Source organism: Ceratotherium simum, chromosome 16 (assembly GCF_057802395.1).
Source record: "Ceratotherium simum simum isolate JZ-2026a chromosome 16, ASM5780239v1, whole genome shotgun sequence".
NCBI lineage: Eukaryota > Metazoa > Chordata > Mammalia > Perissodactyla > Rhinocerotidae > Ceratotherium > Ceratotherium simum.
This window is the reverse complement of record NC_141915.1, coordinates 56,173,043-56,194,284: the sequence shown is the minus strand read 5'-3', so window position 1 is coordinate 56,194,284 and position 21,242 is coordinate 56,173,043. Positions and strand designations below refer to the sequence as shown.

Genomic DNA, 21,242 nt, shown 5'->3' with positions numbered 1-21,242 from the left:
CCAGAAGTTACACTTGGGGCTGGCCCCGTGGCTTAGCGGTTAAGTGCACGCGCTCCGCTGCTGGTGGCCCAGGTTCGGATCCCGGGTGCGCACTGACGCACTGCTTCTCCGGCCATGCTGAGGCCGCGTCCCACATACAGCAACTAGAAGGATGTGCAGCTATGACATACAACTATCTACTGGGGCTTTGGGGGAAAAAAATAAATTAATTAAATTTAAAAAAATTAAAAAAAAAAAAGAAGTTACACTTGCTAACATCTTGGTGTGTGTCTGTGAGTCTTGCCTGTGCCTGTGACTATAGGTGCGTGTGTGTCCATGCTTAAAACCCAGAGACCTAATTGGTGTCATGCCACATGGTTATATGTGTACACGTATGGCTCTGTGGTCTGTCTTTCCACCTATAGCCAGCCCAGGTTGTTAAAAACACTAACACACCTTGAATGGCTGAAAAATATTCCCTATGTGGAGGTGCCCTAACTCACCAGGCCTCTGTTGTCGAACATTCTCTGTTTCTAGACGGTTTGCAATTGTCAGTTGCATTGATGACCATTCCTGGACTCCCATCTTTGCCTGCACCTCTGAGTGTTTCCTTAGGCAGATGTCCCAGGGGTGGAAGTACAGGTTAAAAAGTAGGGACGTCAACACGACAGATTTAGATTGACAAACCATCTTGGGGAAGGTTTTTGGTTGTTTCTTAATTGGCTAACCCTATGCCCCACCTCCCACCCCAGGGGATACTGAACCTGCAGAGCTAGATTAGAGCAGGCCAAGGGTGCCAGCCAGCTGCTTTAAAGACTTTTTTTTTTTTAACTACAGAGACACTGCCCTGCAGAAAAAGGCTGCACTGATGAGGCAGCTCTCCGTAGGCCTGGCTCTCCTCTAGGCTTTACTTGGCCTCAAAGGAGCAGAAAGAGATAAGTCCTGTTGACAGCTGGCGTGATAGTTTAGCAAACCCATCTGCTGCCTGCCCGCTCATCCAGTCCAGGGGTTGGGCCAGAGAGGAGAGCTCCAAAGAGTGCCTATTCTGGGGACGGGACACCTAGTGCCATATAGGTGTGGGGCCCCCCTTAGGCCTGGCTCTTTGCTGGGAACACAGCCTGCCCTGCAAATGGCTGTACCTGAAAGGGACAGCTGGGAGGGCACAAGTGACCCAGCAGGAGCCCCCCGCCCAGCCCAGGTCCCTGTTCAGCTATGTAAAAAATGCAGAGCCTGGAAAAGCCTTGGGGAGATAGCGGAGTGTCTGGAATGTAAACATTTCCCAGGAAAAGGAGGGCAGAAAACATGAGGGGCTATGGGACAAGCCTCCCCAGAGTCCCTGCTAGGCATCAGCCAGCCCCAGGTTGCTGGGGCCTCAGGAAGTCGGCAGCTCGAGCTCAGGAAAAGGTTCCTGGGACGGTAGCATTTTCCCATCACCACCACCAGCAGCAGCTCAGGGCCAAAGCCTCTGGAATTTGGAGGACTCTGGGGGAAACGTCCTGCAGGAGCCTGGTGGCCAGTAGGAGGCCGATGCCCAGAGTTGCCCAGTACAACAGTCACGAGCCATGTGTAGAGACTGGGCACCCGCGATGTGGCAAGGGCCACCAAGGAACTGAATTTTTAACTTTATTTAAATTTAAGAATGGACGCTGAATTCAGTTACTGGAAAACTTCTCAGGAATGTTCTTGGGTTCCAAAGGAACAGGGGCTGGATTCAGGCAGACCAAACTTCGAATCTCCTTTTTAAACTATAAATCTTCCAACTCTAAATACAGATCACATATTTCCAAAGAAAATTTAATGTCCAAATTGAGATGTGCTGTAGGTGTAAAATATACTCCAGATTTCAAAGACTTTTTATTAAAAGAAACCTAAAACTAAAAAAAAACTTAAAAATTCTCAATTTATATTAACTACATGTTGAAACAATAATATTTTGGATATACTGGGTTAAACAGAATATATTAACAAAATTAATTTCACTTGCTTAAAAAATTTTGTAATGTGGCTTCTAGAACATTTTAATATGTGGCTCATATTATATTCCTATTGGACCAAAGTGCTGCCCTAGATGATTTTGCCTTGGGACATCAGCAGGAAAGTCAAACCAAAGAGAAAACAGTCTGCAGCTTTTTGTCAGGCTCTCAGGCCACACATTATCCTATCAACTCACCAGTAGAAGTTCTAACATCTCGCCTGAGTCACTCCTGCTGCAGGTCAGCCTCTTTCCCTTGACCCAGAGGGAGACAAATGTCAAGCGCATTGTTCAATCCCTTGTACCCATTCCTCATTTCTTTAGGGGTCCTGGGGACACTGTGCGCCCCCTCCCGCCCATCCTCAGCTTCTTCTCCATAGGCTGGTTTAGAAAGAACAGGCACTGAGTCAGTTCCATGAAGCTCTGAATCCCCCTCTGCCATTTAAAAGGAGTCCGGATGTGGGCGAGCTGCTTTGCCTCTCTGAGCCTCATTTCACACCTGACAAATGGAACGATACCAACAACTGCATCGAGCAGGGCTGTTCTTGGCTTGAACAGGATGAACCTCAAGCAGACCACCTGACAGTGGCTGGAAGCCTAGAGCACACAGGCCTTGCCCACAAGGCCAGGCTTCCTTCTAAGGTTCTCCATCATTCCCTTGTCTCCCTCAGGGCATCTTCTCCAAGTTGACAACTAGAGGGACCAAGCCTCCCTCAAGAACAAAATCAGGGGAGGGAATTTCACAGTGACCCTACTTGGTGAGGGGCCAAGACAGTGGGTTCAAATGTAAACAGTGTGGCAACAGGGGATTCCCCAAGTCCAGGAAGGGCAGAGGGAAGGGGCCTATAATACAATCTGAGGAGGCAAAGTTGAGTAAGGAGGTGTGGGGGCCCCAGGCCAGTTACAAGAGGCCCAGGGGGTCTTGTTGGAAATGGGGAAGGAAGGGATTTGGATTTGGGGAGAGGACCGAGGTCAGTTAACGAGGGGACAGGGAGGAGCCAGGAACCCAGGGCTCGAGCAGCCTGGGGAAGCAAGAAGGTTCCACAAGGCACCTCTGGCCTGTGCTCCAGCTGTCCTCCCAACCTCAGATGCCCTTCCCACTCCTTGGTTGCCCCTCTCTCCAATTCTTTTTTTTTTTTGTGAGGAAGATCAGCCCTGAGCTAACATCCGTCGCCAATCCTCCTCTTTTTGCTGAGGAAGATCGGCCCTGGGCTAACATCTGTGCCCATCTTCCTCCACTTTATATGAGACGCCGCCACAGCACGGCTTGACAAGCGGTGCATCAGTGCGCACCAGGGATCCGAACCTACAAACCCAGGGCCGCCGCAGCGGAGCATGCGCACTTAACTGCTGCGCCACTGGACGGGACCCTCTCCCTCCAACTCTTAATAGCCTTTTAAGACTAGCTCCCCCACACGAGTACAAGGTCCACGTGGGCAGTGACCTCTTGCCCCGGAACGGCACAAGAGGGTGGGCTCAGCCCCCAGGCACACAGCAACCCTGAATCATCTCTCTCTACCCAGGACAGAAGGTGGGGCCAGGGCTCAGCCTGGGACAGCAGGCTGGGATTCCAGGGCCCGCCCACCCAGCCTGAGACTCTAGTCCACTGTAGTTGAGTCTCCAGCTCAGGTTCAAGCTAGGAGGTTGACCAATGCCTGACTGCCACGGGGCCAGTCCTCCTCTACCTCATGAGCTCAGCAACCAGCCTCCCTAGCCCTGCCCCCACCCTGCTACCTGACTCAGGTGACCTCTGCCAAGGGAGGAGAGAACAATGAACTCTTTTGACAGGGAATTGGGAAAGGAGAGATTTGTAGGAGCCGCCAAACTGCAACTGTAGCCTGGTGTGGGAGAGAAAGCCCCGTCTGTCTCACACTGGCTCCAGGACCATTTCAGGCTCCCGGAAGGGACAGAGCAAAGGTTGTTTGTTGGAGACAGTGGGGGCCCTTCATCCTGCCCTCAGCAAGGGGGGACCTCGTCCAAGATCCAGGGCTGAGGAGTTCCTAGCACTTGTCTGGGCGGGAAGGAGGGCTGCCCAGGGCCAGAGGGGGTGCACCTGGCTGGCTGGGCGGCACTGCCCCATACTGGGTGTGGTCAGCTCAGATTCCTGGTTGTGGCAGCAACCTGGCCCTCCCCGTGTGGCTGTCACCTGACACCAAGGGCCCAGCCACACAAAAGCCAAGACAAAACAACCGGCCCTGGACAGGGGCAGCCGGTCAGGAACACGCTGTTCCTTCAGGGCCTGGGGGTCGGGGAGGGTGGGCCAGGCAGGGAGGGCCCAGGCTTTATCACAGCGTTGGTCTGGTCGGTTTCACCAGGGAGGGAGCAGCCTTGAGGGATTTTCAAGAAAGAGATTTTACACTGATATGAGCTTACCTCCCCTCAGATTCACTTCCTCCCACTGAGGGCCCGGTGGGTCCCACAGTCCCCTCATTTGGTCCTCAGTGGCCCTGCTGGCACTGCCAGCTGACTTATCTGTCTTCCCAACAGGCCCGAGGACCCACCATACCCACAGACAACTACTTCACAGGTGAAGAAGCGTGAAGAAGCTGAGGTTCAGGAAGCAAAGTCACCACCCTAAGGCCACAGAGCTGATCAGCAGATGGAACCAGGAGGCCTCATTCCCAGCCAGTGCCCTCCATGATGTGCTCAGGCTGTGCAAGCCCTGGAAGCCTCAGTTTCCTCACCTGCAGAATGGGAACATCACCCATCTGTGGGTTGTCACAAGGATGAGGCGAGGACGAGGTAAACCCTGGTATGGCACCAACCGTGTGCCAGGCACCGTTTGAAGCAATTTAACTTACTTAGCACACCAACCAGGATGTAGAGACTATTATGATGCCCACCTTACAGAGGAGGAAAGTGAGGAGCAGAGAAGTGAAGTAATGTGTCTGCAGTCACTCAGTGAGGAAGCAGCACAGCTGGCATCTAGACACAGACTGTCTGGCTTGAGAGGCCCTGCACCACCTGGCCCCTTTGCTGCTTGGCACAGAGCCCTTGGTGAACTGGAGTTGCCCCTCTCACAGCCAGTCTCCAGCAGAGGGTTCAGAGAATCTGTCCACAGACACAGCTCCTTCCCAGGTACCAAGGCCAAAGGAACAGGCAGGACATGCCGCTCTCCAGCCCCCTGGGGCGACGTCTCTGCTCTCTTTGAGGCATCTCGCTTGGTGTGGGTGTCAAAGAGTTTGGCCAGAAGATGCTGGAAGAGGCCCAGCACTGGGTTAGAAGCTGGTGTCTGGAAGCTGCTTGGGACAGGCCTATGATGGTGCCACTGTCCCAACCCCCTCCCAAGCACAGTGCCCTGCAGACTGGCACTTCCAGGATGCAGCACTTGGAAGAGGTGACCAGAGCCACCTGTCTAGTCTAGTTACCGCTTGTTTCACCAGATGTGGGCACTCTCCAGAGGGCTGGCCCTCAGGTAGGTGTGAATAACTCCTGCATCACAGGCCACCTGAGGCTCAGAGCTCCGGCTCTGGAGATCCCACTGTCTGCTAGGACCCTCCCTCACCTGAGAGTCCCAAGGCTCCCCAAACTCAACCTCAAGCCAGATAACATCCACAGAGCTGTGCTGTCTGATACTGTAGCCACTAGCCATGGATGTCCCTTCAATTTCTACATTTTTCATTCAATCCTCACCCCAACTCTATGGGGTAGCTTCTATTATCATCTCCAGTTTAGAGATGAGTGACTTGCCCAAGGTCACCCGGCTGGTGAACCCAGGCAGTCAGATTTTGGGGTTGGCACCACTAACCCTTGGGGGAAACTGCCCCTTGATAAATGGAGATCATCACTGTCACTATTCTGTCCAAACCAAACGTATCACTTTCCCTTAAACCCGCTCCTCGCCCCTCCTGGGCTCCCATTCCAGTGCTTGGCACCATCACCCACCCAGGGTGGAGACCCCACAGTCATGCTGAACACCCACCTCCCTTCCCTGCCCTCTTACTCCCACACTCCGTTTGTCCCCAGGTCTCATCAATCTGATGCTCTGACTAGTTCTCTAATCCAGTGGCCCTCAACCGGGGGCCATTTCACCTGCTAGGAGACATTGGGCAGTGTCTAGAGACAGTTTTATTTTTTATTTATTTATTTTTTTGTGAGGAAGATCAGCTCTGAGCTAATATCCATGCTAATCCTCCCCTTTTTGCTGAGGAAGACCAGCTCTGAGCTAACATCTATTGCCAATCTTCCTCCTTTTTTTCCCCCCAAAGCCCCAGTAGATAGTTGTATGTCATAGTTGCACATCCTTCTAGTTGCTGTATGTGGGACGCGGCCTCAGCATGGCTGGAGAAGCGGTGCTTCTCCCGGTGCGCGCCCGGGATCCGAACCCCGGCCGCCAGTAGTGGAGCACATGCACTTAACCGCTAAGCCACGGGGGTGGCTGGAGACGGTTTTCTTTTTCTTTTTCTTTTTTTTTGTGAGGAGATCAGCCCTGTGCTAACATCTGCCAATCCTCCTCTTTTTTTGCTGAGAAAGACTGGCCTTGGGCTAACATCTGTGCTCATCTTCCTCTACTTTATATGGGATGCCGCCACAGCACCGCTTGCCAAGCAGTGCGTCGGTGCGCGCCCGGGATCGGAACCAGCGAACCCTGGGCCACCGCAGCGGAGCGCGCGCACTTAACTGCTTGCGCCACCGGGAGGGCCCCAAGAGACGGTTTTAGTTGTACGTCGTGGGGAGGCAGGGCCAGAGATGCTGCTAAATGCCCTCACCACACAGCTGGCCCCAGATGTCAATAGTGCTCAGGTTGAGAAACCTTGCTCTATTCAAGCCCTGCACCCCACCCCCACTGCCGGGCCCCATCCAGTCACTGCAGTGGTCTCCTAACCACTCTAAGCTGACCTCCACAGGTTAAAAAAATAAATTAAAAAAAACAGTCCCAGAGTTATCTTCTCTAAATCTTAAGTGAGATTGCTCTCTCCTCTGCTCAAAGCCTGGGGGGTGGGCCGGCCTGGTGGCGCAGCAGTTAAGTGCACGCACTCTGCTTCAGCGGCCCCGGGTTCACAGGTTCCAATCCCAGGCATGCCATTGACACACCACTTGTCAAGCCATGCTGTGGTGGCATCCCATATCAAGTAGAGGAAGATGGGCATGGATGTTAGCCCAGGGCCAACCTTCCTCAGCAAAAAAGAGGAAGATTGGCATCAGATGTTAGCTCAGGGCTGGTCTTCCTCACACACACACACACAAAAAAAGTCCAGGGTTGGGGGGAGGCTGGGGCTGGGGAGGGACTGATGTGGGTGGGACCACTCAGGCTCCCAAATATTCCAGGATCTGGCCTCATCTTCCAATCCCAACCCTTCAGGCTCCACCATTCACCCAGAGCCTAGATGAGACTAACCCCCCTGTCCCCCAAGACTCTCCCCTTCCTCCTTTCCACTTCCAGGAAGTGGAGTTTCAGACCATCAGCCCCCTGCTTCGCGCCAGACTATAAAATCTTAGAGGGCAAAGGCCTTATCATCTGAGATTCCCAAAGCCCCAGCCCCGGGCTGTATATACAGTAGGTGCTCAATGCATGTTTCTTGCAAGTAAATGGAAGGAGGAAGGAATTCTGGGAGTCTCCTCTCCCCCTTCCCCAGCCAGGCCTGAGGGTGGGGCGGCCAAGTTTGGGGACTAGCGGCTGTGGGGCATGGGGGTGTAGACTCTTCTACCCCAGCTCCACCCCGCTGCACAGTCGGAAAAACTTGGGGCAGGGGTTCATCCCTCTTTGCTGAGCCTGTTGATCCGGTTTCCACTGGAATTGGCCACCTTTTCGGGATGTGAGATCTCAGTGTCATCAGGGCAATGGAGGTGCATGGGGGTCACCCAGGTCCCCCAGCGGGTGCTGAGGTTCTGAGACCCACACTGAGCACCCATGGGCAGTTCCCTTGGGAGCAAAGGTGGCAGGCCCCTGGAGTCCTGAGTTCCCTCATTTCTAACACCTGCGCCCCATTTCCCAAGGCCCCAAAGCCCTGCTCACAGCTTCCTTCTGCCAGTGGGAGGAGGTGTTCATTTAGGGAAGCCCTGATCCCAGAAGTGAGTGGCCTCATAGCAGAGCTCCATTGCTGACATCTCTTACAGGTCAAGAAAATCAGAGGAAAACAGCAGGGCATGTTGGGACCCTGACCCACCTTGAACAAGCCACAGGGAGCTCTTCCTTCCTGGAAGGCAGCCCCTGAAAACAACAGCTAAGGTTCCTGGACCACTATGCCTAGCACTTAAATGATCTAATTTCATGTAATCCTCGTAACAAGCCTATGCTGTGGGTGACAGGCACAGGGTCACCTAGCCTCTAAGTGGTTAATCTGGATTTGAACTCCCACCCATCAGCACCTCCTGGAGGGGTCCCTGGATCCCTGAGGGGAAGAACATCATGGCGCTCCACTTCCTGCAGTCCACTTTCTGGGGCAGAGGGAAGCCTGGGCATGGTGGCCCAGGGCCTAGATCAAAGCAGAAGTAAGAGAGGCTAATTATCCCAAAACAGCTGCAGAGGCTGCAGATTGCTAGGTGGCCACAGAGCTAATAAATCACGCCGTGTTCCTCCCATTTACAGGCCAGCTCTGGCCGTCTCAGGCACCAGCCCCCTTGGGGAAGCCCCGTGGAGCTTCTGCGACTCTCCCTGTGATCTCGGGTGACAGGTCACTCTGGCTTCGGGGGCCTTAGGAGCAGGTGTGGGGTTGGGGTAGTCCAATGCCAACCCTGGCATATTCTCCCAGGCACCTCTTCCCACTCACCCAGGCCTGAAGCCTGCCAGAAGGAATCGTGTAGCTGCCTGCAGGGACAGCTGCATTTTCCTTTGGGGGAAATTTGAAGAGAGAAGGAACAGCCATGGTCTGTAGCCCCAGGCCCAAGGGCCCTGGCATCAAAGGAGCATTATTATACCTTGCTGGTCCTTTCATCTTTCCGTCTCTAAGCCTCCCCAACAACCCTGTGAGGAGGTAGCCAGGGCAGAGTGTTTTATCCTCATTTTACAGGTGGGGAAACTGAGGCTAGAAGAGGCGGAGTGACTTGCAGAGGTCACAAAGCCAGTGAGAGACTTGGGACAAAGAGTCCCAACTCCTGGGCATCCCACTGCCCTTTCCCAGGAAATCCCTCTAACCAGACCCCATTTCCAAGGTCAGATTCCCATGAGGCATTGCAGGCAGTGCCAAGTAAGTACCTTAATCCAGGTAAAGGCAACCCAAGTGCCCCCAGCCCCAGCCTGCGGGGAGGTTGATAGCATCGTGCCTGCCCTAAACACCTGGCCATCTCTCGGCTTTCCCTTACCTTGTTAAACTGGAAGAGGTCCCGCTTGAGCCTCTCCCGCGCAGGGTCATGTCCCGACCTCAGGAACCGCCTCATCTTGCTTAGTTTGCAGCCCCCTAGGGAAAAGGGAAGAGTTGTTGACCACCAGGGTGAGGCAGACACACAGCCCTACCCCTCCTGGCACCCAATCACCGCTTGGCCAAGCCCAGGCAGCCACTGGCTTCTGTCCACAGGTCCAGCAGGTGGCTGCCCCTGGGCCAGGCCAGCTTTACCATCCACTGCCCAGTGCACCCTCACTCCATTGGTGGTGTGCAGGTCCTTGAAAGGGAACAGGAGGGACCTCTGTACCTGGAGGCCTGGGGCTGGTTAATGCTCTAACGCTTGCTCCTGGCCACCTGTGGCCTTATAAAGCCAGTGGGAGAAGCTGGGGGAGGAAGCCATTCGCCCAGCTTTATAGGAGCCAGGAGGCAAGAGGCCCTGAGGCTAATTAGCTTAACTGTTAACCTGTTTTCTGAAAAACCATAAAACTGTAGCTAAACAGAAAGGGAAACTTCACAAGCCTTTCTCTCCAGAGCTGGCTGGAAGATGGGAATGCAAAGGCTGTCCACCAGGGCTCCCAGGCCAGAACCAAGATGGGGCCACGGGAGAGCAGGTGGCAATTCCAGGCCAGGGCCCAGCAGAAATCTCTTGGGGAGTCAGCACACCTGGGTAGACTTTACCTTCTAACTTCCACCAGCCACAGCCATCAGGAACCTGAGTGGATGAGCATGCAGAGCACGCAGTCAGGGTGGAACTGGGTCCACCGCACAAGGCTGCTGGGGTCTCTGTAGCCACAGCCCTAGCCCCAGGCTTCTTAGCCTGATGGGGTGCGCTCAGAAAGGCTCCCTTTCCCATGAGCCCAGGTGGAGGCTAATCAGGAGAAGAAATCTACTTCCAATAAAGAAACCAGCTCAAGGCCCAAAAACTGTCCACCCACCGTACAATGCATTCCCAATCCAAGCGGAAACTATTTCTGGATCATCTTTGGGGGAAGGGGGAAGGATCATCTGTGCTCCAGCTTCCGGCGTCCGGCAGTAACTCAGCCTCCCACTGACCACAGGATACCAAGGCCTGTCCTTGAAAATGCAGGGGCTCAGGCCCACCTTGGAAATGGCTGTTCATTCCACACTACACTATACAGGGAAGGAAGCAGAGTCGGTCCCCACCTTGGAGGAGCTTACTCTGGGGTTGGGGCAGGTAAAGACAGGAGAGTGCAATGTGCTGAGTGCTCTGATGGGGAGCCACAGGGGGGCACCTGGTCCAGATCTGGGGGTGTCCTATGGCAGAAGAAGGTATTTAAGCTCAGACCTAAGGATACCCTGAAGTTTCTGATTTCCTGGGAGGTGACAAAAATTAACCACCAGGCCAGGACTTTGCATATAAAGGATCCTGTGTGGTCAAAGACTAGGGGCTCCCTGGAGGCATATGCATTGGGAGGTGTCTTCTGGTAGAGCAACGGAGGGCTTGCCATGCCAGGAGGGGGTCGCCCCACTCCACAGAGACACACAACTCCGCAGAGACACACACCCCGGGGCAATCCAAACACCACCTCAGCTGGGAACAGGCGGGGACCAGCCCTCAGAGGGCCTTCACCTTCTGGGGAAACCGAAATGTCCGCCACTTGTGGGAGGAGGAGGGGTGGATACGAGGGGTTTGTCTTCACATTTTGGGGGAGCCAGAGCAGGGCACCCCACTTCCCCATGGAACAGCAGATAGTCAGGAAATTCCCAGGTACCCACTTGACCCGAGGCCCTGCAGAGGGTTCACGGAACAAACACAGGAAAGTCCTGGAGGCTCCTGGGACTGGGAGTGAAAACAGACTCCCGGGCCTGCAGGGACCAACCTCAGCCTCCTGGACAAATAGCTGAGCCGGCGGCCTCACATTCCAGCCGTGGGGGAGGGCCAAGCTCATAAATCGGCTGTTCCAGGCTCCTGGGGTGCTCACTCTCCCTGCCTGGGCCTAGGTCACTGGGTCATAAGTCAGAGGAAGCTGAGAGTGACGCCCTGGAGGAGGAGGAGAGGGGTCTGCGGACCCAGGGAGAGGCCAACTTGGGCTCTGCCCTGCAGGACCTGTGCAGGCCGTGGGGTGGGGACAAGAGGGCACAGGGTCATCTGTATCAAGGACCCACACAAGCTCAAGGGCGACACTGCACAGTCCCAGGGGCAGGAGGTACGAGTAGGAAGGAGGGAGACAGGACGTGGAGAGGGGTGGGAGACGCCCACTCAGGAAGGCAGAGAGGACACTCCATACACCAGAATGCCCTTCGGAGCACCTGCTGTGTGCCCTGGCACTATACCTGACCCTTGCGTGTTATTTTTATTACTTTTTAAACATTTTGCTCAAGTAATCTGTACTCATTGTAGAAAAAGCAAACAATCTGGAGCAGACAATCCTCCCTAAATTCCACCGCCCAGGGGTAGGCACAGAAGTGTGCTGGTACACGTCCTGACCCCTCCTTTCCTTTGCACTTCTGTGTGTGCTTGTGAACGAGCAGATGATCGTTCCCCTTCCACAAGCCTCCCTGGAGGGTGAGTGGAATATCCCCAGTTGGCAGATGAGGAAATGAAGACCACAGAGATGGGGCAACTCGTCAAAGGTCACCAAGGAGGAACCAGCAGAACTCCGATTTGACCCCAGGTCTGGCGAACATCCAAATCTAAGGGCTCTGGGAGGCAGCAAAGGATAGATATGACAGGGCAGAGGATGCCTAATTACACCCCTGCTGTTAAAAGGCACGGACACGTGCAGACACACACACTCCCATATGCCTTCAGCTCAGAGCCAACCAAGCAGTTTGGGGCCTGGGGCCTGGCTGCTGCTTGCGGGGTGCTGGCGAGGCCTAGCTGGGCAGGGCTGGGTAGCCTCGCATGGACCTGCTGCTCACTCCACAGGGGGCTGGGACCCCACTGGCATGGGGTGATGGAGCCAGGACCGAGGTAGGGCAGCCACAGCATCTGCTCTTCACTCCAACCAGCCCTTCAGTGTAGCTCTCAATATAGAAATAACTACCCAGGTCAAGGCATAAAAAAAGTTCCACCCCCTGTTGAAGGGATGACAGGTCTGGGCCTGGCTGGACTCACCTCCAGGCAAACCCTCAGCTCCACTCACCCTAGACAAGCAGGGTCTCTGAGGAGAAGACTCAGGAACCCGGGCCTGGAGCTTCCTGGTGTGGAACAGATTCTACCTACTCAGCCCACTCCTGGGGGGTGGGGAGGTGGGCAGGGGACATAAGAGAAAGAGCCCAGGGCTCCGTGCCAACAGCCAGGGCTCAACCACCACAGCTCAGCCCCTCTAAGCTGGGTGGCCTCCCAAGGCAGCTCCGCCAGGCTCAACGAGCTCGTCTGTAAAGGGGGACGCACTCCCTCCCACATAGGTGTGCTGGGAGGAGCGCAAGCAATGCCACAGGGCTTGGCACAGGGCAGACGCTGGCCCAGGACGGGGGATACAGTAGTGACAGACAGACAAGATCCCTACTTCCCCAAGCTATATCGTCGCAGGGGAGAGAGCGATGACTCACAAGTACACAAATCAGTCAGCAGGAGGGTTTCAGATAGAGATCAGGGCCAACAAGAAAATAAAGATGCTAAGATAGAGCGCCCAGGTTTGGTGGTGGGAAGGTCTCGGTGAACATTCCGCACAGGGGCCGTGCATTCGCTGTCCCATCAGCCTGGGATGCTTTTCCTCCAGATCCTCACATGCTTCCCTCCCTCGCCTCTACTCAAATGTCCCTCCCCTGACATTCTCTCTCCTGCTTCCTGGCTTTGCTGTGCTCCTTAGCACGAGTCACGATGGAAGAGCTTACTTACTAATCTTGTTTATTACCTATGCAACCTCCACAAGGATAAGTTTCCTTATTTTTACTCAGGGACTTCTGCCCTCTTTGTCACTGTGGCACTGTTACTGGGGCCGGGTAACAGCACCCAAGTGCATGGTGAATGAATGAACAGAGGTGGTGACATCTCCACCCAGACCTGAATGAAAGGAAGTGGTAAGTTTCGGGGGCAGGGCGTGTCAGGCAGACGGAACAAGCTTGCAGGTTCCAGGAGGATGAAGACGGGGGGGCAAGATGAAGTGGGTTGGAAAGGGGGCACCTGGCGGGCCACAGCAAAGAGCTTAGTTTGACCCCACTGGGAACCCACTGACAGTCCTGAGCAGGGCCCTGATGTGGTCTGCCTCCCCCTCCCCCACACCTCTGCTTGGCCCTCTGTAGGCTAGTCCATCCCTCAGCACTTGACTGCACCTTATACTAAAGTGGTCTACCACAACCACCATGGACACCCGTGGGCACCCATCTAGCTCCACAAATGTTCTCCCCAGCCTTGTTGTGCTGGTCATTAAGCCACTGGGAAAAATCAGAAGCAACCTGAGCGGCCAATGACAGGGGGCAGGTGAAGTGTGCTTGGCGCCATGATGGAAGGCACACAGTCCTTAAAAGGGCAGAAGACTAATGACATGTAAGCATATGTACGATGTATCCAAGTGTCAGGTAGAATCTACTAAAAATATTTACATAGTAGACAACAGACTAGAAGGGTTATGGGATTAGCTGTGAGTTTTTTTCTTCTTTTGGTTTACTTCCCACCCAGGGAGGGTAGATAAGAGGATCACATGGGAGAAGGGAGTGAGGGTGGCCCTAAGCAGACAGTAGGCACTCAGTCCTACTGGTAGGATCGCTCTTGCTCTCTCGGGGCTGGGTTCCCCTCCAGCCACGTTATCTCCTCCCAAGTAAGGGAGAGGCTTCCCCCTATGGACACCAAATGGGTGCAGAGGCAGGGAGTAGACAGACGGGTGGAACTAGCTGTGTGACCTTGGGCTTCAGGGGCCTGGGGTAAAAGGCCAGTACTACTTCACAGGCTATGACCGGGCGGGGCTGTCATGAGCTTCAACAGGAGGGCCTGTGAGGGGGTTTGGCAAACTCTTGGGTGCTGTACCCTTCAGTGCCACTTCTACTATGCCACGAGGGATGTGGGAGAAGAGACCAGTTCAGGAGCCCCCAAGCTGAGAAGCCCCCCAGATCCGATGCTAAGAGGGTCTGGAGCAAAGTCACTGGCGATGTAAGGAGCTCCAAGGGTCTTGCACTGGGGATGCCACCTGTCTAGAGCATGACCCCTGAGAGAGGGGCTTCCTAAGAAGAAACACCTTCTCTGCCCCCCCAACTTCTAAAGATTGCCCAACCTTGGTCTCTGTCCTGCCCGTCACATCCTCTGTCTGTGACCAGACCAAACTCCAAGCTGCCCTCTCTGCTCTGCCCTGCTCTCTGTTTCCTTGAGGGCGGGCACTCAGGGTTTAAGGCTGGGAGCTTGCTGACCCGTGGCTGATCCTCACTCATTTTCCACAGAAAATGTGCCTTGTGTGTGGCACTAGCCTGAGAGCTCCCTGTGGGCAGCTGACCTGGCCATTTCCTCCCCTTCTCACCACTCCAACCATTCAACACTGCTGCCAGCCAGCAAAACATGCTGGGCCTAGGATGGGGCTCCCCACGCTCCGATGCTCACTCTGGAAAAAAACAGGAGAGCTGTCTACTTGGCAACAGCCCAGCAAATTCATACCCCGTCTTCCTTGGCCATCCCCTGCCCAGACCCTGCTCCTACCCCTGTATCTCAGGAGCTCAAGTAAAGAGACCAGTGGAGGCAGAGGAGGAATAACTGAATGGGAGTGGGCTTGTCTTGGGCCCCTTGCTCTAAGCAGAAGATCTGATTGTGCCCCGGGGAGGAAGAAGGGAGTTCCTAGACCAGACTGCTTGTCCCACACTGGCACTGTTTGGGGTGCCTGGGCTAATCCATCCCCAGGAGACCAAGGCTTGGCCATGCCGAGCCAGCCCGTCTGTCCTGGAGGTGTGTGATGGGCCAGCCCCCAGAAGGTCCCTCAACAGCCTGGGCAGTTCCATTGATCTGCTGGGAAAGGCTACATCCAGCAGCAGAGCTCTGGACCTCTTCAACCCAAGAGAGAGAAGGCTCCTGAAACCACACTCAGTCTCGCTCTGTTCATGATCTCCAGAAGCACACACAGCATGAGGTTGCGTCCCAAGCTCTCCTCTCATCACTCTGCTCGTGTTCCCTGCAGCCTGCTGCTGCTGAAGAAGCTGCCCTTCCTTCCCCAACATCCTGTGTGAGAGCTGTGTGTGGCTTTGGCCTCTCAGCTGATGGGTGTGGGTACGCCCCTGCACCTCCTACTGAGGGGAGTGGTAGGGCAGGACTCTAAGAGACTGGGCCAGCTGCTGACCCCTCCGGCTTCTGTCCGTGCCAACTCAGATGCCCAAGGCTGCTTTGCAAGCACCCATGTTGCCCTGGGAAACCCAATCTCCCAGAGGCACCAGGCAGGCCCCTGGCCAGCAGCTTAGCAACCAAACCTTGGCTGAAAGGGCACCTCCATGGAGGTGGGACTAGGAGAACACAGACAGAGAGGAGGGGGGAACCAGAGAACCATCGTCACTGCTGTTGTTAGGTAACAAAAGGGATTGAGAGTGAACTACGGCCAGATGCTACTTTAAGCACTTTACATGCATCATCTCATGTAATTCTTACAACTACCTATGAAACAACTGATTCTGAGAGCTATCAAGCCCAAGCAGCTAGTAAGAGTCCAAGTCCCAATCTGACCTCCAACCTGACTGCAGACCCTTCAGCTCAGTTCAAGCCTCCCTCCCAGGACAAAGGCGTTGGCCAACAACAGGCTGAATGGCATCACCTGGGGTCAGCAGCCAGAGCCTGATCTCACTCTCCCCGGTTGGGTCCAGGTCAGTGGCCATCCCCCTCCATTCCTGTACTGTCCATCCTAAGGAACCACAAGCCAGTCCCACAACCCTGGGAGGGCCCTCCTGCCACACCCAAGGCTCCTGCAGGGTTTCCCTCCCCCAGGCCATGAGGATGGGGTGGGGTGAGGATAGGGTAGGAAGTTGGAATGCATGCATCCGGCGAACACATCCCCTCCTGGGGGCCTCAGTCCCTTTCTTGAACCCAACACCAGACTCTCTCCAGGGGAGTGATAGATGGGATGTAGCCAAGCACAAGGAAAAGCAAAGCCATTCTGGGAGAAGGTGGACAACTTGCCTGGGGTGGAGGTGGGTAGGCTGCCTGACTCATCCTATCAAGTCCCACTCCATGCCCCCCTACTCACCTCAAAACTTGAACAGCTGTCCCAAAGAGCTTCCAGAAGATGTCAGCTCCAGGAGGAAGGGACCATGCTGTCCTATCCATGGTTGTATCCCCAGTGCTTAGTGCCCTGACACATAGGAGGCACTCAAATCTTATTTAAAGAACTCCCTTACCTCCTGCAAGTCTATGCCCACATATGACCTTCTGGTTGAGGGTCACTTTGACCACCTTTTAAAGTTGCAACCCGCCCCCCACCACATGGGTCCCAATCCCCTGCTTTAGTTCTTACTCTGTAGCTCGTGTCACCTTTAACACATTATTTATTACTTACACATATTTTCTTTTTTCTGTGGAAGATTAGCCTTTAGCTAACATCTGTTGCCAAACTTCCTCTTTTTTGCTGAGGAAGATTGGCCCTGGGCTAACATCTGTACCCAACTTCCTCTACTTTATATGGGACGCCGCCACAGCGTGGCTTGATAAGCAATGCATATGTCCGTGCCCAGGGTCTGAACCCGCAAATCCCAGGCCGCCAAAGCAGAGCGTGCGAACTTAACCACTACGCCACGGGGCTGGCCCCTACTTACACATATTTTCTGTCGCTTATACTTCCCATCCTTTAGAATGTGAGTTCTGTGATGGCAGAGAGCTTTGCTTTGTGTAAGGATTATGCCTGGTGTCTAACCACGCCGGGCACGCAGGGGCACCAGTAAACACTTGTTGAATGAATGAACAAACAGCTAGGACTGAATGGGGATCAACTAGGCAAAGGTCTTCTCCAGTTCGGAGCCACTGACCCCTAAGAGCACTGGGTTGGGCCCCACAGGGCCCCTCAGGGAACTTCCCCACCCTGTTTTCAAGTCTCTAGCCAAGGCCAGGGCCATGTGGACATCATGCCTGGCTCCCTGCTGGGGGTATCTAGTAGGCCCTGCCTCAGCCTGAGGCGCCAGGACACCCAGCTCCTTGGCAAGGAAAATCCAAGAAAAATATTATTTACTAGAGTTAAATATTCCTGTGCCCAGATGTCCCTCTCGTCAAACCCTGGGAACACTGAGTCAGGTGTCTCGAGAGAAGGCTCCAGCGTGCTGAATTCCTGAAGGGTAGAGTCAGGTACCTAGCAGCTTCCCTGTCCCCACGCCCAGAGGAGCCTCTCCTAGCTCAAGAATTCACTGTGGTTCCTGGGAAGGGGAAGGAGCAGGTGACTCTTCAAAGTACCAGTCTCCTCTGAGAGGCAGGGTGAGGACGGGAGGTCACCCCAAAGGGAGCTGGGCACAGCCCCATGATGACAGGGCACAGGGAGGGGAGGGTCTCCTGGGGAACCCTCAGGAGCCAGGGCTGGAAAAGGGCAAGCAGTACTGGTGGCCCCACTGGGGGATGCCCATCTCCTGCCCCATACCCCACTTCTCCCTGCAAACTGCTCCTGCACCGGGGAAAACAAAGCTGCCAAACAGACCTGGCATGCCTCAACCCAGGAGGAGCCCTGATAGTAATATTGCCTGAAGGAGATAAGAAGGCTTCTCAGAGCTGAATACTCAGGATAAGTAAGTCCAGGCGGCCAGTGCTGCTCAAGGCAGCCAACCTAGGAGCAAGGATCATTGATTGGCCTCTTGGGCCTCCACCCTGGCCCCTAACTCAGGTGTCTCAACAGCTGCCTCTGACACATCGGGAAGGGCCAGGAAGGCTCACTAACCCTTCAGGAAACCCCACATTGCTCCTGGAGACTCTTGCCCTGGATGGTCAGTGTCTCCAATGGGTAGACAGGTGGTCAAAGACGGATGGCAGAGGCTCCAAACTTTCCAGCTCCATGCACCACTTTCTCTAGGGGAGAGAGGCTCCTGGGGCCAGGAAGTCCTGGCAGGAGAGGACACCCCTTTCCTAAATGAGGTTAAAAGGAAGCACTTATGAAGTTCCCAGAAAATTTCCTTAAGGACAGCAGAGCAGCACAGGAATGTGCTCCCCCCTAACAGGGTGCAGAGTGTATATAGCCAAGCCCTCCCCAGAGCAGATCCGACTCTACACCCCCTCCCTCCCAGGAAAGACCCCCGGCTGGAGTCTGGCCATCAGGCCTCACTCCTGGCTCTTTCAAGGAGCAAGGAAGTACCCAGGTCCCCTGAAACACAAGGTGAGGTTCGGAGAGGCCACTGTCCTCTACCTCTGCACCCCCTACTCTCAAGGAGCAACGTCCTTGTTTTAAAAGTTTTGACTTCCAGAGGCTTTCAAAAATCATGACCTCTTGGCTGATTTCTGGTCAGAGAAGCCAAATTCCCTCACAATCCATCAGGCACATCCAAAAGGCCCAGGCGTGTGCCCAAAGGCCTGAAAGTGACTATTCTTTTTATGCTTCATGGGGAAGAAGCTCACCCTCACCTGGTGCCAGCCGGCTAGGTGCCAGGCCACACGTATTCATGACAGTTTTCATCCTGTCAACGTCTGTAAAAACAAGGCTCGCTGAGGCTTGGCACGGTTAAGTGACTGAGCCAAGGTCATGCAGCAAGAAATCAGCAAGGCCCAATTCAAAGCTATACCTGATGTCTGGAAAGACACTAAAACATAATAAACTATGTTTGAGGAAAAAGACGATGAGGCCAGACAGAGAAGTTTTTTCCTCTTATTTTATAATTCCTAAATGTTTCCTTTTCCCTGCTATGGGCTCTATTAACTTTTTTATTTTTTAAACAAACAGGGGTCATCTGGGATTATAGGCCTTTTTTTCCTTTTAATGCAATTGTGTATTAAAAAGTTACTAAGTTATTAAAATTATATTAATCTGCCGTCGAAGGGGATACTCCATTGCCTCAAAAAACACTAGGGATGCAGAATGACCTCAGACCCTGGAAACACTATCTAGTGGGCCCCAAAGAGACTGGCCCAGTCTAACCAGAAAACAGGAGTGAGCCCTGGTCAGAGCCCCCGGAGCTGGGTCTGAGTCCTGACTGCCATAAGTGAGCACTGTGGGCACGAAAACCAAATCCGAATTCCCCGTCCATAAAATAAAGAAATTGGACCATATCTCCCAGGACCCTTCCCACGCCTCAGCTCACACAGACCCAGACTGTCTTCCTCAAGAGCCACTTCTGACCTTGGCTTTCCCTGTGCTGGGCCACAGCTCTTCTACACTGCTGCCCTGTTCTTCCCACCTGGGGCTTCTCGTCTCGCCGACACACTCATTCCCTCCCAGTTCCCCTCCTCTGCAGCCTGACAGAACCTTCAGTCAAAAACTCTGCAGAGGGTCCCTAGAGCCCAGGTTAAGCTGCCCTGCATCTGGCACATGGATTCCCATGGGAAGGGGCGCTGAGTCGCGGCCCCGCCCACCTCACCCAAAGCTCACCTGTCTCAGATGAGAGCCTCAGGGGGCCACACCACAGCTCCCCTGGTTACAGTCAATTCTCCCCACAGCCAAAGCTCAGTGTGTCCACCAACGGTCCAGCAGGAGCAAACCAAGAGCAGACTTTGCACACTTTCTTGGCAAGACAGAATTTTCTACTCCTCGCCAAGTCCCAACGTACCACAACGCAACTCCGCCTCTGTTGTCGTGGAAAATAGACTGGGGTCTCCATACCGTCCCCTAAGGTGTCCGAAGCCGCCCGAGGCGGAGAAAGGACCCGAGACCGAAGTCCCTCCCGCGGGCTTCCTGCGTCCGAGGATTAGGAGGCACAAAAGGCCGCCAGGGAGAGGGCCCAGATGGCAGGGGCAGGGACTAAGCCGCCGAGGTAACGCGCTCCTGCCACTGCTCGCTGAGAGAGGGCCACTGGAGACGTGCGCCGCCGGCCTCCCCGGCCAGGCGCCTTGCACTTGGCGCCCGCGGCCCAGGGACCGCGTCTCCGCCCGCAGTGACCCCCGTACACAGCCGGGCCGAGCACCTGTTTCCCTGCTCCCCAAAGCCAACACTGTTGTTCAAACGCGAACTCCTAATTCTGTAAACACGGGCGGATCGGGCAGAGAAAAGTTTCCAGCTGCACTTTGCACAGGTGTCTTTCTCCCAGACAAGAGGAGCGACGGGATCCAGGGCGGCGGGCTGACCTGGGCGCAGCCCTCCCCGACAGACCCGGGGAAGCCGGGAGTCCTGGCCCTCTCCTGCCTCTCCGCCCCCAGTGGCGGGCGTCCTGAAGGGCGGGCCCGGCTAGGTGGGTCCCGGCCCGCGCCTCACCTGGAACCCCAGGCCGGCCCCCGCCCGAGGCCTCGGCGTCCCTCGGCGCCCGCCGCCGGCTCCGCTCACTCAGCCGCCGGCCCACGGGCTGCTGGGCGGCTGTCTCCTTCCTGCTCACCTCCGGCGCGGCGAACGGGGGGCGGGGCCGCCGCTATTTACATAAAGGGCGAGCCGGCCGGAGCCGCGGAACCCCGCGCGCCAGCCCCAGGGGCCCGCCTCCGGCCCCGCCCCGGCCGCGCCCCCCGCAGCCCTACGCAGACCGGGCGGGGGCGCAGCGAGGGCGCAGCTAGGGCGCGCTCGGGGGGCGAGGGCCGCGCTCGGGCCAATCCGCGGCCCTGAGGAGCGCGGGGGCGGGGCCGCGGCCCGCGTGAATATGCACGAGGCGCTGCCGCCCCGCCCCCGGCCTCACCTGCGCGCACCTGGCCGCAGTACCGTGCGCCGCGCCCAGTGTCCCGCCGCCTCCCGGATAAGTAAATAGTTCCCGGAACGCGCGGGTTCCGGGGCCACCTCCCAGGCCGACTGCAGAGGGGAGCCGTCCCTCCCACAACCCGGCCCCTAGCTGCTGAGGGAGGGGCATAGCCCGGCTGGCTTTTCCTGAGCGCACTCAACCCAATCAGAGAGGGTAACAGGCAGACACAGGGCTAGGTTTCGGGACCCAAGAGCCAGAAGCGGCATGGGGACGAGCGCGTCGCCCGAAGGCGCCTCCCATCGCAGCGAGCCCCAAGCCTGGAATCCCCGCCGCCGACTTGCTGCTGAGGCAGGCAGGCGCCCGAGGCCCCGAGGGACAGC

At 55.5% G+C, this 21,242-nt stretch overlaps 1 protein-coding gene across 8 annotated transcripts in view; it reads right to left on the bottom strand.

Moving 5' to 3' along the window:
• Positions 1 to 20,580, bottom strand: part of LLGL2 (LLGL scribble cell polarity complex component 2) — a 43,422-nt gene extending 22,842 nt beyond the window's left edge. For 6 of the 8 annotated variants that reach the window (XM_004432758.3, XM_087441591.1, XM_087441593.1 and 3 more), the window contains exons 1-2: positions 20,454 to 20,579; positions 9,194 to 9,288 (exon numbers count right to left, since the gene is read on the bottom strand). In XM_004432758.3, the coding sequence (XP_004432815.1) occupies positions 9,194 to 9,268 (75 nt within the window). In that variant the 5' untranslated portion in view covers positions 9,269 to 9,288; positions 20,454 to 20,579. Of the gene's footprint in view, positions 1 to 9,193; positions 9,289 to 19,634; positions 20,415 to 20,453 lie in introns of those variants that run through there. The other 2 variants (XM_087441596.1, XM_087441590.1) reach the window with 2 other exon arrangements.
• Between the last annotated feature and the right edge of the window lie 662 nt (positions 20,581 to 21,242).